The sequence below is a fragment of the Bubalus kerabau genome, chromosome 13 (assembly GCF_029407905.1).
Source record: "Bubalus kerabau isolate K-KA32 ecotype Philippines breed swamp buffalo chromosome 13, PCC_UOA_SB_1v2, whole genome shotgun sequence".
NCBI classification, from domain to species: domain Eukaryota; kingdom Metazoa; phylum Chordata; class Mammalia; order Artiodactyla; family Bovidae; genus Bubalus; species Bubalus kerabau.
This window is the reverse complement of record NC_073636.1, coordinates 30,194,260-30,212,580: the sequence shown is the minus strand read 5'-3', so window position 1 is coordinate 30,212,580 and position 18,321 is coordinate 30,194,260. Positions and strand designations below refer to the sequence as shown.

At 42.0% G+C, this 18,321-nt stretch overlaps 1 protein-coding gene across 1 annotated transcript in view; it reads left to right on the top strand.

The window, feature by feature from the left end:
• Window positions 1–18,321, top strand: part of FAM171A1 (family with sequence similarity 171 member A1) — a 131,441-nt gene that overhangs the window by 62,757 nt on the left and 50,363 nt on the right. Inside the window, exon 2 of the mRNA XM_055543889.1 lies at window positions 12,831–13,058. Within this exon, the coding sequence (XP_055399864.1) occupies window positions 12,831–13,058 (228 nt within the window). The remainder of the gene's footprint in view (window positions 1–12,830; window positions 13,059–18,321) is intronic.

Below are 18,321 nucleotides of genomic sequence, written 5' to 3'. Positions count from 1 at the left end.
AGGGATGGGGGAGCCTGGTGGGCTGCCGTCTATGGGGTTGCACAGAGTCAGACACGACTGAAGTGACTTAGCAGCAGCAGCAGCAGCTTGCTTGTTAAGTAATTCTGTTTCTTTGGAAAGAGAAGCACATGTGTGTAATTTAACCACTGCTCTGACCGCAGCTGCTTCAAGGACCTTTGTCTCATGTTTTGATCTTGTATCTTTATCTTTCATGTAGTGACATTTCAAGTGCCAGCGAGCCTCACACACTTGGACTATTCACAACCTTCCAACAAGTCTCTTTGGTTTGCCTTTTTTGCCCCTTTTTAAAAATTCTAAAAGTAATTAATGTCAGCTTCCTCACAACTAGCACCTTTAGCACTTTTTAACTGGTCTCTTCCTAGAGAGAGAAATGACTTGCTAAAATTTTTTTAATAATAAACATCTGAAAGCTTCTTATTCAAAAGAAATGCCATGTAATTTTGCTCTTGACTGCGACCTGGACAAACTATTAAAAGTGCATATCCTTAGATATAAGGTGATCTGGAAAGACATACACACGCAGAGAGAGAATTTTTCCTCCACCAGGTTCCCTTGGCAACCATTCCATGAACATCTTCCAACACATCTTTAAAGCTTGGCTGTGGTGTGTATGTTAATTTTATAGACATGCTTAATGCTGCTCATTAACTTCACAGTTTGCAGATTCTTCCAAATTCTCTTAAGGGGACTTTGTACCTTTGTGAAAAGCTTAAAATGCCAATAAAACCGAAGTCTTCTTCAAGTGGTTTCTTATAGTAATTTCCTTACAAATCCCTCTGGCTTCTCTTGTCACTGCAGTGTTGCATCATCACTGTTCGTTTCTTTAACTGTGAAGGAGATTGTGTGAAGCTTAGGGAAAAAGTTACCGTATTTACACTTTGCTGTTGTAGTCATAACATACTTCCCCATAGTGGCTCAGATGGTCAAGAATCCACCAGCAATGCAGGAGACCTCAGTTCAGTTCCTGGGTCAGGACAATTCCTCTGGAGACAGGAATGGCAACCCACTCCAGTATTCCTGCCTGGGAAATCCCATGGACGGAGGGGCCTGGTAGGCTGCAGTCTATGGGGTCGCTAAGAGTTGGACACGACTGAGCAACTTCACTTTCACTTTTCACTTTCATGCATTGGAGAAGGAAATGGCAACCCACTCCAGTGTTCTTGCCTGGAGAATCCCAGGGATGCCGGAGCCTGGTGGGCTATAGTCCAGTTCAGTTCAGTCACTCAGTCGTGTCTGACTCTTTGCTACCCCATAAATCGCAGCACGCCAGGCCTCCCTGTCCATCACCAACTCCCAGAGTCCACCCAAACCCATGTCCATTGAGTCGGTGATGCCATCCAACTATCTCATCCTCTGTCGTCCCCTTCTCCTCCTGCTCTCAATCTTTCCCAGCATCACGGTCTTTTCAAATGAGTCAGCTCTTCGCATCAGGTGGCATCATCAGTCCTTCCAATGAACACCCAGGACTGATCTCCTTTAGGATGGACTGGTTGGATCTCCTTGCAGTCCAAGGGACTCGCAAGTGTCTTCTCCAACACCACAGTTCAAAAGCATCAATTCTTCAGCACTCAGCTTTCTTTACAGTCCAACTCTCACATCCATACATGACCACTGGAAAAACCATAGCCTTGACTAGATGGACCTTTGTTGGCTAAGTAATGTCTCTGCTTTTTAATATGCTGTCTAGGTTGGTCATAACTTTCCTTCCAAGAGTACACGTCTTTTAATTTCATGGCTGCAATCACCATCTGCAGTGATTTTGGAGCCCAGAAAAATAAAGTCGCCACTGTTTCTACTGTTTCCCCCTCTATTTCTCATGAAGTGATGGGACCGGATGCCATGATCTTCATTTTCTGAATGTTGAGCTTTAAGCCAAGTTTTTCACTCTTCTCTTTCACTTTCATCAAGAGGCTTTTTAGTTCCTCTTCACTTTCTGCCATAAGGGTAGTGTCATCTGCATATCTGAGGTTATGGATATTTCTCCCAGCAATCTTGATTCCAGCTTGTGCTTCCTCCAGCCCGGTGTTTCTCATGATGTACTCTGCATATAAGTTAAATAAGCAGGGTGACAATATACACCCTTGATGTACTCCTTTTCCTATTTGGAACAAGTCTGTTGTTCCATGTCCAGTTCTAACTGTTGCTTCCTGACCTGCATATAGGTTTCTCAAAAGGCAGGTCAGGTGGTCTGGTATTCCCATCTCTCAAGAATTTCCACAGTTTATTGTGATCCACACAGTCAAAGGCTTTGGCATAGTCAATAAAGCAGAAATAGATGTTTTTCTGGAACTCTTTTGCTTTCTTGATGATCCAGCGGATGTTGGCAATTTGATCTCTGGTTCCTCTGCCTTGTCTAAAACCAGCTTAAACATCTGGAAGTTCACGATTCACGTATTGCTGAAGCCTGGCTTGGAGAATTTTAAGCATTACTTTACTAGCGTGTGAGATGAGTGCAATTGTGTGGTAGTTTGAGCATTCTTTGGCATTGCCTTTGGGTTACAGTCCATGGGGTCGCAAAGAGTCAGACACAACTGAATGACTAACACTTTCTCTTTCATATCTGAGGAAGACAAGGATGCTCTGCTAGGTTTATATATATATGCATCGATTTTTATGGGAAAGTTCTTAACAACTGGAACTGAAGCTTTTTCTTTTCAATATAATTAGCATCATTTTGGTATTCAATAACTGCTTCAATTCTGATTTATTTTGAAGAGTTAAAGCATTCTTTTATTTTAAATTGGTTTGATTTTTTTCAGAAAAGTTTCCCCCAAGATAAGCAATTATATTTTCTTTTTTTTCTATTTGATTTTATTTTTAAACTTTACATAATTGTATTAGTTTTGCCAAATATCAAAATGAATCCGCCACAGGTATACATGTGTTCCCCATCCTGAACCCTCCTCCCTCCTCCCTCCCCATACCATCCCTCTGGGTCGTCCCAGTGCACTAGCCCCAAGCATCCAGTATCGTGCATCGAACCTGGACTGGCAACTCGTTTCATACATGATATTTTACATGTTTCAATGCCATTCTCCCAAATCTTCCCACCCTCTCCCTCTCCCACAGAGTCCATAAGACTGTTCTATACATCAGATAGATCACATCCTGGGCCATAAAGCTAGTATTGGTAAATTCAAAAAAATAGAAATCATTCCAAGCATCTTTTCTGACCACAATGCAGTAAGATTAGATTTCAATTACAGGAGAAAAACTATTAAAAAATCCAACATATGGAGGCTGAACAACACACTGCTGAATAACCAACAAATCATAGAAGAAATCAAAATTTTCATAGAAACAAATGAAAATGAAAACACAACAACCCAAAACCTGTGGGACACAGTAAAAGCAGTCCTAAGGGGAAAGTTCATAGCAATACAGGCACACCTCAAGAAACAAGAAAAAAGTCAAATAAATAACCTAACTCTACACCTAAAGCAACTAGAAAAGGAAGAAATGAAGAACCCCAGGGTTAGTAGAAGGAAAGAAATCTTAAAAATTAGAGCAGAAATAAATGCAAAAGAAACAAAAGAGACCATAGCAAAAATCAACAAAACCAAAAGCTGGTTCTTTGAAAGGATAAATAAAATTGACAAACCATTAGCCAGACTCATCAAGAAACAAAGGGAGAAAAATCAAATGAATAAAATTAGAATGAAAATGGAGAGATCACAACAGACAACACAGAAATACAAAGGATCATAAGAGACTACTATCAACAATTATATGCCAATAAAATGGACAACGTGGAAGAAATGGACAAATTCTTAGAAAAGTACAACTTTCCAAAACTCAACCAGGAAGAAATAGAAAATCTTAACAGACCCATCACAAGCACGGAAATTGAAACTGTAATCAAAAATCTTCCAGCAAACAAAAGCCCAGGTCCAGACGGCTTCACAGCTGAATTCTACCAAAAATTTAGAGAAGAGCTAACACCTATCCTGCTCAAACTCTTCCAGAAAATTGCAGAGGAAGGTAAACTTCCAATCTCATTCTATGAGGCCGCCATCACCCTAATACCAAAACCTGACAAAGATCCCACAAAAAAAGAAAACTACAGGCCAATATCACTGGTGAACATAGATGCAAAAATCCTTAACAAAATTCTAGCAATCAGAATCCAACAACACATTAAAAAGATCATACACCATGACCAAGTGGGCTTTATCCCAGGGATGCAAGGATTCTTCAATATCCACAAATCAATCAATGTAATACACCACATTAACAAATTGAAAAATATATTTTCATACAGTACTTTTAAAGCTACATCGACATGATTTCTGCTGTCATTTTAAAAGAGTGGGATTGTGTCAGTGTCATTTGCTTTTAGATAACTTTTAGGTGTGATTGTAGAAACCCAGTTAAATTATTTTGCTTGGGAGCACGTGTTTATATATGTAAGTTGTACAGTTGAATCAGGTAAATCCAGCAGTAGTTTTTGGTTTATTCTGGGGTATTTACCCTAAATAAACCCTTAATTAGTTGCAAGAGTATAATCACTTTATAGTTACTTTTATAGCATAACCTGTGTATGGAAGCAGCCTCGGAAAGCCTCATTTTGTACCAGCTATAATAGCAGAGAATGACTTCTGCCATTTAACTTTTTGGCGAATAGACAGACTTAACAGCATCTTCATTCAAAAAGTCATAGCAGGTTGTTGGTATTTGAGTATTGCATTTTCTATTTCCATTATACAGTGCTTCAAGTACAGGGAAAGAAGGCATCCTGTCACTTGAAAAAAAGATATGTCATACATGTATATATCATGTATTCTATGTACATTATCATAGCTTCTTTAATTGCTGTACTAATGTGAATGTTTATCATGTATTTCTACGTTCTTGGCAATTTGGTGTTGTTGCTTAGAAAGTGTAATTAATGAAATGATCTGCAGTTCCATCCTCTTTATATATCTCTTATGGGAAGGGAGAAGAATCCACTGGTTTATGGCACCAGAGATCCTGGCAGGCCTACCAAGACATAAGTTCAGGTATGAGAGGGACAGACACAAGGGGTTGAGGTGAGAGAATATTCTGTGTGCAGAGCCTGTGCAGATGTGATGGGGAGTGAGCTCAAAGCATTTGCCCCGCAGAGCATGGGTGGCCAGCAGGAGGGTGCCTGGGACCGGCACTTACTCGCTTCCCACACCAGGGCTTTCATCCATGTTCCAAACAAGCTGTGACCGGGAGTCGTCACTGAGCCATCTTTTCATGAGGTTCAGGTAGGAGTCAGTTGCTAGAGACTGGAAAACACAGAAAGGCGCAAAGTGGGATCCTAAGTTCCCAGGGCTGCAGCAGCAAACATATCTTATGGGCTTTTTCAAGTGAGTAGAAGTTCAAATGGAAGTTTGGAGATCATAGTCCTCCACTGATAATTAAGGTACACATTTGTGAGGAAAGCCTCACATGGGTGGGAATTCTGTATCAGATATTGTGACCTCAGGCTAATAGAGAGGCTTTAGGGCACCTCTGGATACAATCAAGAGCAAAAGGTGGTTAATAGAGAACAGATGCTGAGGGGACCATCGGGGCAGCCAGAGGACACTCATGCCAGCCTGTGTGTCTCTCTGACACACGCCTGCGATTGTCCCTTCTCTTCCGCACAGAACACCAAGCTCAATATTATTTTTAGAATGAAACCCACACGAAAATTGTCAAATGCTTTGAACTCTATTATATATTATGGGCTTCCCAGGTGGCTCAGTGGTAAACAATCCTCCTACCAATACAGAAGACACAGGAGACATGGATTTGATCCCTGGATTGGAAGGATCCCCTAGAGAAGGAAGTGGCAACCCACTCCAGTATTCTTGCCTGGAAAATCCCATGGACAGAGGAACCTGGTGGGCTACAGTCCATGGTTTCACAAAGAGTCAGACACAACTGAGCACATATGCATGCATTATATATTATATTATACAGACAATATGTAAGAATGTGATATAATATTTATATAATCTATATAACTATATATTATGTAATATATAATATACAATGGTAATATTATATAATGCAAGTAATATATTAATACACATTGCAATTATGTAATTAATATACAATTCATTGACTATTAATATACTAATATTTATATATTGGTATCATATTTTAATGTATTTGCATACTATAGTGATATAATTCATATTACTATATAGATTATATAATGCATGATATTATAGATGATATCTAATATTGTGATAGAGCATCGCTGCCCTGAGTGCAGCCCTTAGCACACGGTGACGCTGTGCACCGTTACCCCCAAGCAGCCAACTGTCAGCGAGCGGCCGTTAGTGAGGGCATTTTCAGCTAATGGTCTATGGAGTGGTAGTTGTCAAGCAGAGAATGAGGTAAGAAGCAGATCCAAGCCTTCTCCTTGAGGCCCTCCAGCTCACTCACCGTTGGGCCAGCAGATGAGTGAGGGGCCCAGGGAACAGGCTGGGGGCTGCGTCTACAGGGCTCCAGAGCTCTCGCCAAGGCTACCCAATGGCCAGACCCAGGCCTTGAGGCTGCAGTGACCCTCTCCCCCATCCCCGCCTCTGTGACTTCATGGCAGCGGCCATCTGCAGAGGACACAGTCTGTGGGACGCAGCCCCCGCCATTTGGGCCGCCTGAGGAGCCTGAAAGCCAGCTGGGTCCTGGGCGCCTGGTTCCCTCAGCCGTCACAGCTGGACAGCGCCTGGGGACCTGGCCTGAGGAAGCCACCAGCCTAGATCCTCTTCCTCTCAGCCAGGACTGGACCTCGCAGGATGAAAGTCATACCTTGGGACCTTTCTTGTCAAAACAGAATAACATTGGCGTGGTGGAGTTGTACAGGAATGTCGTTAGCTGACTGTGACCTGACCTCAGGAACAAAAGCTCAGACACCAAGAACTTTACAACTCATCCCTCACCTCCCTCACCTTTCCTAGAAAAGGGCTTCGCTGAGAGCTGTTAGGGAATTTGCGGTTTTTAAGGCATGAGCCACCTGTCTTCTTGCACAACCCTAAATAAACCTTTCTCCCCCACACTCTGATGTTTTGGTATTGTTCGGCCTTTCTGTGCATTGGGCACACCGACTTGTGTTTCAGTAACAATATTACACAGTCTATAATATTATAGATTTGTCTCTTTTAGAAAATATATAATTTGCTTAAAGGATATGATTCACTAATATTTTTTTAATCAAACTGTTGAAAAACAAAGGAAAAGTACAATGAGTCCCCTACATATGAATGGGTTCCATTCTGAGAGCACATTCATAAGCCAAATTTGTTCATAAGTCCGCCAGAGTTACTGTAGGTACCCACCTAACACAATCGGCTATATAGTACTCTACTATAATAGATTTATTATACTTCTCACACAAATGATACATAAAAAAACAAAAAAGAAAAAAACATGTTTCATCTTACAATACAGTAATCTTACAGACATGTGAACTAACATGATTGTACATGAGAATGCACATTCACACGATTCACTAAATTTTAAGAAGAAAATAAAATTGAACAAGGTAAGATGCATGTGCACTCTATGAGACCAGAGAAAATAAATTATAAGAAAACGCTAGTAAAATAAAATGCATTCTTGTTTCATCAGATATCTTACAAAGGAAGATAAACCTTTCATATTTCCAAAAGAAGTAAAGTAAGTGGATAGAAAACTCCCCCTTTACATGGCCAGCTCAGGATATACCTGTAATTGCTGTATAAAGAAGTGGCAATTCTATAAATATACAGATATTGTTAAAAGTTAGCACCAAGTAGTATGGAGCAGAATCTCTTCAAGCAAAGGTCAGGTAACATGTAAAAAATAACCTCCCATTTAGAAAATATTTTCAAATGACTAACTTTTTATATTTTGACATAAGAGATGGGAAGCTGTTGTGACTCCCCTGAATTTGAGTTAAATATAACTAATCACAGCGCTGGAGACTGAGTCCAGTGACTCACTTTTCTGCTGCTCTCCCTGATGGTCAGCAGCACCGGGCATTTGGGCAGGTTGGACTGAAAGCCTTTGCTTGATCTGCTGGTGGAAATGGACTTTCTTCCCACAGAGCCTGATGGGCCAACCCAGCCAACACTGGGTTCCCAGCAAGGTGGGTTGCTGTGGGATCCAACAGCTCTAAACACCAAAAGGGAAGAAAAATATTAAAATCCCAGCATCAAAGCCAATTTGAGGGAGTATAAAAAAGCATGAAAAATCATCAGAGGAAGCCAAAAACTTCACAGAAAGAAACCAAAACAAACAAACAAACAAACAAAAAACAATAGAGCCCATAGATTTCACTTTTCCTTCCATGATAAGTCAGATCTTTTTACAGTAGATGTGAAACCAAGGCCTGGTGGCTATTCAGACTGAGATGAGCATGGTCCTCCCAGCTGTGTTCCCAGTGAGAACCACAGAAGGGGCTGCGATCTGGAGCAGTACCCTTCAGCAGGTGACTGTAGGAGAGATGAAGAATGTCGATTGTAGAGTTGGCTTGAGAAGTTATGAAGTAAATGTCTTCTATCATTTGTGGGAAAAAACTGAAGACATAAATTACTATTTGAATATAAAAGGGGAGGAGAGGAGGCATGGCCCCTCAGTGCCCACAGGCAGTTCTGCCAAGTACTGCGCACCTGTGAAGGGTACACTGTGATTCCTTCCTCTTGCTCCTGCTGTGGTCTTTGCTCTGAACTTGCTGTGTGGGTGCCTCCTCTCCAACCAGCAATTTGAAACAGACTTGTCTCCTTTAGTTCTAAGTCTGTGGGCAGATAGTGGATGATGAAAAGATCATGCAGGACTAAAAGATAATGTTTAGTGTTCTACCCACCAAGCAGATATGCTCTTTGAAAATGACTTGGTTTGTGCCCACAGAGTCAAACTTTTCAAATCTGCCAAGAGTAAAGGAGTTCTGAATTATAGGGGAGGAAGAATTCCTGAGCACTTGTTTTTTCCTTCTTGATTCTACCACTGGTCCATGAGAATTTGAGAAGCATGCTGTAGAGGTGGTAACTGAATTCCTGATCATGAAATAATGCTGAGTAAGAGTGTGAAACAAGAAGAGGTCTGAGCACACACTCCCAGGGTCCACCCACCATGCGCTGCAAAATCGGAACCCATGATGGATGATGCAGCGGTAGTCAGGGTTCTCCAGAGAACAGAGCCAATGAGATGTATGGGCCTATAGGAAGAGATTTATTCTAAGGAACTGGCTCACGTGATCATGGAGGCTGACAAGTCCCAAGGTCTAAAGGGTAAGCCAGCAAGCCAGATGTCCAGGAGAGATAATGGTATAGTTCTAGTTCAAACGCTGGTAGACTTGAGATCAGGAAAGAGCTGACATTCAGTTCAAGTCTGAAAGCAGGAGATGCCAATGTTCAGAGGCTGGTAGGCAAGAGGAAGTCTCCCTTTACTCTGGGGGGACATTTTGTTCTCTTCAGGCCTTCAACTGATTGGACAAGGCCCACCCACATGAAGGAGGGTGATCTGCTTTATTCAGTTAAATGTTCATCTTCTCCAAATCACCCTTACAGACATACTCAGGATAATGTTTTTTTATGGAAGTATAGCTGATTTACAATGTTGTGTTAGATTCTGTTGTATAGCAATATGATTCAGTGTGTGTGTGTGTGTGTGTGTGTGTGTGTGTGTATATATATTCTTTTCCAGTATGGTTTATTACAGGATATTGAATATAGTTCTGGGTACTATACAGTAGAACCTTGCTGTTTATCTGTTTTATATATAGTAGTTTGTATCTGCTAATCCCAAACTCCTAATTTATCCCTCTCCCACACCTTCACCTTTGGTAACTGTAAGTCTGTTCTCTATGTCTGTGAGTCTGTTTCTGTTTTGTAAATAAGCTCATTTGTGTCATATTTTAGATTCCACATATAAGTGATGAAAGTGTATTAGTTGCTCAGCTGTATCTGACTCTTTGCAACCCCATGGACTGTAGCTCACCAGGCTCTTCTGTCCATGGAATTCTGCAGGCAAGAATATTGGAGTGGGTCTCCATTTCCTTCTCCAAGTGATATTGTATGGTGTTTGTCTTTCTTTTTCTGACTTACCTCACTTAATATGATAATCTCTCATTCATGTTGCTGTAGATGACGTTTTTTCATTCTTTCTTATGGCTAAGTAACAGTCCACTGTATATATGTACCACATCTTTTTTATCCATCTGTTGATGGATATTCAGGTTGCTTCCATGTCCTGCTTGTGAATAGTGCTGCTATGAACACTGATGTGCATGTATTAGAATTAATAGAATTAGAATTTTCAAATTAGAATTTTCTCTGGATATATGCCCGGGAGTAGATCTTACTGCATATTTAGGTCTTGGGCCATTTATAGGGTCTTCCTTTTCTCTGCAAAATGAGATAAATAAATAGTATGTAGTGCCCCACCTCTTCTCAGAGGGTGAGATAGTTGGATGGCATCACTGACCTGATGGACATGAGTTTAAGCAAGTTAGCATCACTAACTCCAGGAATTAGTGATGGACAGGGAAGCTTGGTATGCTGCAGTCCATAGGGTCACAAAGATTCAGACAAGACTGAGCAACTGAACTGAACTGCCCCACCTCATGATAAGATCACTCCCTTGGTTGTCTTTTAATGGGAATAATCTTGTTTGTTGTTGAATGGATAATATAAGTGTTTCTATAAAAATGATACCCCAGTGGGACATTTCTGTAACTTTCACTCAATTTTGCTGTGAACCTAAAACTGCTTTTAAAAATAAAGTCTAATTTTTAAAATATGAGCTAAATGTAGACCTACCAAATGGGTGGGCTGTTCCTGCTGTTCTTTATTCATATAAATAAAACAAATTGCAAAATTTTAATACATATGACACCCCAGTAGTCTGTAATAATTACCTAACCACAATGATGTGTTTTCACATCCTGTTACACCAAAAGAAGTAGCTAAATAATCTTTTTCAAGGTATATAATTGCAGAATATATACTAGGTTTCCCATGTTAAAGTGGCAGAACCCAGGGCATTGATTATAAGAAAACTCTTTTCTTTTTTTACTTAATTTTTATTGGAATGTAGTTGCTTTAAGATGTTAATTTCTACTCTACAGCAAAGTGAATCAGCTATATGCATACATATATCCCCTCTTTTTTGGATTTCTTTCTCATTTAAGTTATCCAAGAGCACTGAGTGTAGTTTCCTGGGCAGTAACCTCTTTGCTAGGTTCTCATTAGTGATCTATTTGATGCATAGTAGTATACATGTGTCAATCCCATTCTCTCAACTCGTCACGTCTTCTTTATTCCCTGCTTGGTGTCCATACCTTTGGAGAACTCCTTTCTTGTGTTTATTCAGAAATTATTTCACTTTTTCCAAATCTCCGCTGCTATTGCCTTCTCAGCCAACAGTGAAGAGAAGGCAGAAACTTTGAAATCCCAGCTGCTAGGGAGTGTTGCATTACAAGATTATGTAAATCGTCGCTGTGCAACACCACAAAGCACCTTCCCACTTGTCCTGTTGTAGAGGGTTTCTGCTATGAGAGTATTAATTCATTTATAACTTCCCATACCACTGGGGGCAAGTAAGACCAGCTCCATAAGAAAGCAAATGTGTGCTGCGAATCTGCATTAAGATAACACTGATAAGACTGGCAGGAATCGACTAGATATGCTTTGTAATGCCATATGCCTGATTTTCTTGATGTTGATTTTATCCCTCTTTTGGCAGTAGTTTTCTCCTGCTATAGTAGGGAGTAACCAGGTTCAGTTTTTGTAGCACTTTTTTTCTCTACGAGGTTTTTGAGAGATTTATTTGGTGCAGACCTTATGTAACTCCTGGGTCTAGGGTTCTTTAGCTATTCCTTATGGTCATCTAGTCAAAAAACGCATGAACTCTGTGATACCAACCGAGCCCTTGAACTCTTTAATCAGTAGAAATCAGGAAGAGAAATTCAGTCAAGACTTTTTTGGGAAGGCTGCTGCACGAGGGATCCAACAAATAATAGTAATTAGTAAATAGTAAATAGGGATCCAACAAATAATCCAACCAAGTAATAGGTGCTTTTCCTCCCTCCCAAGGAGGGGCGAGCTGGTTCCTTAAATGGGATAACAACTGGGGCAGGTCCATGGTCTGGGCAGGACACATTGCTTAGATAGTCTGCCCACCCCCTTGGTGGTACTGCGTGCAGGGACTACTTTTCAGTCATGTCTTCATGATTACTAGCACAGCGACCCTGAGCTGTACACATCTATGTTCATCACAGACTGTTGAACAATTTTGCTGCAAATCACAATTTTGCTGCAAACCTTAGTGCCTGCAGGGTCCTTGTGTAGCAGCCTGAGCTTTGCTTAGGCTGTGTTTACCAGCAACACTGGGCAGGATCAGAAAGCACTGTATTTGTTGCACAGTGTCTTAAAGGAATAGAGATTTTTCTCTCAATTATTGTTGGGGGGGGGACCAGGAGGAGCCAGGAGGAAAGGAGTTTGTTATAGGCAGTGGTTTTGAAGAAGATAAGGAATCATGTAAAGTAAAAAAGAATTGCTAAGAAGAGAACGTTCCTGGTTAAAACGATTTATATTTTGGATGTAGATCTAGAATTTTTTTTTTCTAATTAAAAATATTGTTTTGGCTGCACCTTATAAAATATGGGATCTTAGTTCCCCCACCAGGGATCAAACTTGTGCAGTCTGCATTGGGTGCACGAAGTCTTAATCATTGGACCACCAGAAAAGTCCCCAGTCTAGATTATCTAAGCATATCCCATAAATACTTTCTACCTCCCTTCACTGTTATTACAGAATCGCTGTTGGAGTTCCCCAGTTAATAACCAGTTCTTTGTTGCTCTGTCCTTCTTCCAGAGGTCACCCTGAAGGTCCACATCAGTGATGCCAGCACCCATCAGCCTGTCCCTGATGCGCTCATTGAGATTTTCACCAACCAGGTCTCCATTGCCTCTGGTACCTCGGGGACAGATGGCGTCGCCTTCATCAAATTCCAGTATAAGCTGGGCAGTCAGCTGATTGTCACGGCCACAAAGCATGCCTACGTGCCAAACTCTGCCCCCTGGAAGCCCATCCGGTTACCTGGTAAGGTGGTCTTTACCTGTCTCTAAAACAGGGCATATAATCAGGCTAGGGGTGGAGTCAGACACAGAAATGATTTTGTAAGCGTTAAGTCAGACAATTAGGAAAATACACGTGCATTCTCTGCCCTAGTTTTTGGCGCCCCTTATGTGCAGGGAAGGTGGAATCTGGTGTGAAGCTGGTTGGGCTCCACAATGCTATTTGTACAATGGAACCAAAGCCTTTCTACTCATTTCTCCACTGTTCCATTCTGTACACGATGGGTCATAACCAGCCAGTGGCATTGGGACAGTGCTCTGAAATGGGGCTTCCTCATCTCACTTTAGCATCTGAGAGCAAGGCTGCCAAAAGGTGGGCATGATGGCCAGACTGTCTTTCTCTGTCCCACCTTCTTACCTGCTCAGGAAAAGCCCTCCTGGTGCTCCTCCACTCTCAATACTCCATTCCACTTCTGGCACGTCTAATCACCAAATGTGTCATGGTGTTTCCACACATCCAGCAATGTGTCACCGAGTCTGCAACCCCAGCTGGTACTTGCTAGCTTACCAGTTTATTGTAAAGGTTATTAAAGGACCAGCCAGATGAAGACATGTGTAGGCCAAGGTCTGTGGGAAGAGGCGTGAAGCCTCCCTCCCTGGCCAGCTGTACCACCTCCTAGCACCTCTGGTGCTCACCAACCAAGAGGCTCACCCAACCCCATCCTCATGGGTTTTATGGAAACTTCATCATGTATGTGTAACTGATTAAAGCATTAGCCATTAGTGATTGATTCAACCTCCAGCCACTCTCTCCTCCCTGGAGGTCAGGGGGAGAGGACGGTGAGACTGAGAGATTCCAGCCTCTAGTCACATGGTTTCCCCTGGCAACCATTTCCCCTTCTTAGGTTATCATGAAGCTTTCCCAAAAGTCATTATATTAACTGAAACTCCCATTGAAAGCCCCATTCATTTGATATGAATAACAAAAGATTCCTTTATTGCCCGTATCACTTAGGAAATTCCAAGGGTTTTAGGAGCTGTGAGCCAGAAATGAGACCCAGACCAAATATATATTACATCTTATATATCACAATATTGTATGACCTTTCACCCCTGCAAAGCAATTGGCCTACCACCAGGGGCAAGAATGGTGCCTGACGTGAGTTCAGCTGGGGATGGGGTAGGTGGGAGCAGCAGATGGTGCCTCCTCTGTCCCTTTACTTCAGACTCCATCTAGTGCCTGGACCACATTATCTGCCAGCACATTTGTTGCCAGGGTAATGGGGGGAGGGTGGACTTTGGAAACCAGATGACCTGGGTTCTGGCTCCAAATCTATGCTTGAGCCCCTCCAGCTTTGATGCCAGTCTCTGCAAAATGGAGCTGATACCACCTTGTAGAGCAGTTCTGAGTAAAAAGTATTTAACGTAGGTGCACTCACTTACAGGGTCTAAAACATGATAGGTGCTCAATGAATGCGTAGCACCTAACACAGTGCCTGGTGCAAGGCCAGTATTCGTGCTCACCTCTGCACCACGGGACCTGCCGCATCAGGGTTCCCATTGCCTCTGGGGCCCATGGAAGCTAAGTGTGGCTATGCCTGTCTCATCCAGCCCCAGCACCTACCCTCATCCACAAAATTCTCTTTAGTTCAGTTTATACCTGTCAAGCGCCTACTATATGTCAGACACTGCCCTGGCCACTGAGAATACAAATCTAGAGATTCAGGACTTGCTTCTGGGAGGTTTATCCATTAGTTATGAAGTCAGCCACAGAAGCCGGTTCCTCCTGATTGGATCAATACTCTGATAGATTTATGTGCAGATGGGGATGCTGGGGAGGACAGGTCCACATGAGCAAATGAAGGAGTTTCCTGGGGAGGCTGAGAGGGCAGCTGAGTCTTGAGGATGAATAGATATTAGCATCAGAAGATGCTTGTATAAACATACAGATTCCAGGACTCACCCATTTGACTGGACAGATTGACCAAGGAATCTGGATTTTAATAAACAGTTCCTACTCCTGTCTAGTCAAGGGTATGGTTTTTCCAGTGGTCATGTATGGATGTGAGAGTTGGACTATGAAGAAAGCTGAGTGCTGAAGAATTGATGCTTTTGAACTGTGGTGTTGGAGAAGACTCTTGAGAGTCCCTTGGACTGCAAGGAGATCCAGCCAGTCCATCCTAAAGGAGATCAGTCCTGGGTGTTCATTGGAAGTACTGATGCTAAACTGAAACTGCAGTACTTTGGCCACCTCATGCAAAGAGTTGACTCATTGGAAAAGACTCTGATGCTGGGAGGGACTTGGGGCAGGAGGAGAAAGGGACGACAGAGGATGAGATGGCTGGATAGCATCACCAACTCGATGAACATGAGTTTGAGTAGACTCCGGGAGTTAGTGATGGCCAGGGAGGCCTGGCGTGCTGCGATTCATGGGGTCTCAAAGAGTCGGACACGACGGAGAGACTGAACTGAACTGAACTCCCCACAATAACCCCCATCCCCCAGATATTTATGGATAAAAATGTTCACTGTAATTTGGGACCACTGCTTTGAGAGCTATGGAAAGTGGGTTAGAAATAGGTACAATTGAGGAAATCCTTTAGGAACATTTTAGAGAAAAGGAGATAAACCTGAGGAATATTTAGCAGGCAGAATTCACAAAGCCTTGGAGAATGGGTGGGAGAGATAGAAGAGAAAGAAAATTGAATGAATGTGAGTTGAATCTCAAATTTCTGACTGGTGATGGAGTGGATAGAATAACAGATGGGCGATGGGCAACCTGTGGTTCCCTAAGGTTGACTGGATTAATGCTGTTGACTGAAAGAAATCCCTTACTCCTTCACTGTATGTATCCCTGTCCCTAAGCTTGGGGCTCCTACAAAAGTGGGTGGAGGTTGGGGTCGAGGTGCAGGAGATGAGAAGGAAAAGAATGAGTGTTGGGGTCATAGTCAATGACGAATATAGCATAGATTGGATTTAAGCTGCCTGTGGGACACCAAGCATGTTCAGCCTTTAGTTTCCACTTTCTGGCTATTATGACTGATGTTGCTATGAACTTTCATGTACAAGTGTTTGTGTGAACACATATTCTCAGTTCTCTTGGGCATGTACCTAGGAGTGGTGTTCCTGGGTCACATGGTGACTCTTTGTTTAACGTTTGGAGGAACTCTGGATTGTTTTCCCAGCACCAAGGTCCATCCTTATCTTTGTCAGGGCCCTTTGTCACATTCTGCTTGTCATGTAGCTGTTGGTTGTGTGTCTTAGCCTCCATCTAATGTAGATCCCTTAAGGGCACAGACTGCCCCAACAGTGATCTATTCTGCACATCTAGCTCTGGGCCTTATACATGATGGCAGCTAAATAAATGGACTGTGTACAAAGAGGGGTCATGTCCATGGCCAACCCCTCATTGGTCCCCTCTGGCACTGTCCAGAGCCAATTGTGCTGAGTATTGAATTGGCCAAAAATTCATTTGGGTTTTTCTGTAACATCCTACCAAAACCCTGAATGAACCCAATAATTGCTGTACTTAGCATTTGATATTTCTGGCTCCTAATATTTTCCTTGAAAGTTACTTTACCTCTCTAGGCCTTACTTTCTTCCTCTTTAAATGTAGAGACTACTCTCTCAATGGGAACATGTACATTACCATATGTAAAATAGATAGCCAGTGGAAATTTGCTATATGACTCAAGGAGCTCAAACTGGTATTATGTGACAACCTAGAGAGGTGGGATGGGATGGGAGGTGGGAGGGAAGTTGAAGAGGGAGGTAACATACGTATACCTATGGCTGATTCAATCTTCCCCATTGGCTCAGCAGATAAAGAATCTGCCTGCAATACAGGAGACATGAGTTCGATCCCTGGGTCAGGAAGATCCCCTGGAGAAGGAAATGGCAGCCCGCTACAGTCCACGGGGTCCCAAAGAATCAGACACGACTAAGTGGGTTGAATCTGAAGCAAATATGACATCTGTTCAATGTGAATGATGGATACACAGATACCTATGGCTGATTCATGTTAATGTATGACAGAAATATTGTGATACAATATTGTGAAGCAATTATCCTCCAGTTAAAAAATTAAACAACAACAACAACAAAAAACATAGGCACTTAGGCCTGGATAGAGTCTAAGGCCTTTGAACTTAAGTCTGTGAAGCGTAGAGGTGAAGGTCAGACTCCAGAGTTCAAATCCTGGCTCCAGTTATTTACCAGATTTGGAATCTTGGACAAGTTAATTCCTTATCTATAAACCTGTCTCCTTACCTGTCAAAGGGGCATGTTAATAATACCTCTTTCAGAGAGCTGTTTTCAAAGTTAAATAAATTATCCAAATTAAACCACCTAGAATAAAGTCTGACATGTCAGTGAGGGTTCAGTAATGTTAGTGATTATTGTTATTCCATACTGCATTGATTTGGGTTTTTTCTTCAATTCATGTTCTACCCAGAAGCATGTAGGTTTTTCCCCCTGGCCACACCCTGAAGCATGCAGGATCTTAATTCCTCAACCAGGGACAGAATCCAGACCCTGGCAGTGAAAGCACTGAGTCCTAACTACTGTTCAGCCAGGGAATCCCCAAGAAACATGTAGGCTCTGTGAATTTTGAGGTTGGAAGTCGAGGTCTACTTAAAATTAAACAAGAATTTTAAGTAGCACAAGTTCTGTCATCTTGTGTTCAGCTGCTTCAGTCTTGTCCGACTCTTTGTGATCCCATGGACTGTAACTCGCCAGGCTCCTCTCTCCGTGGAATTTTCCAGACAAGAATACTGGAGAGGGTTGCCAATTCCTATGCCAAGGGATCTTCCCCACCCAGGGATTGAACCGGCATCTGTTACATCTCCTGCATTGGCAGGTGGATTCTTTACCATTAGTGCCACCTGCAAAGTGTCATCTTATTAGTTCCCAAAATACAGAGGAAAAAAAAAATTTATCATGAGGTACCCATTAACCTAAGCACACTTGTGAGTCTTTTTTAATGTTAATATCCAATATTTTACATACATACACTGTGTGCATTGTAGCTTTATTAGATTCCTAATGTGAAGAGGTTCAGATACTTTACTAAGAACTTCTAAAGAATAGAAAATATGTAGTTAACTGTTGTAGGCTAAGCAGTTGTTATATGAGAGACTGCAGGACTCATGGGGTTTTGAAAGACTTTTGCTAACAATACTTAAAGGACAGACTGTTTCCTTTCTCTCTGTTTATGATAATTCTGACACTAGTAAGTGGGTTTTCTTCTCAAACCAACCAGTTCTCCTCCTCTCTGGATACCAGCTGGA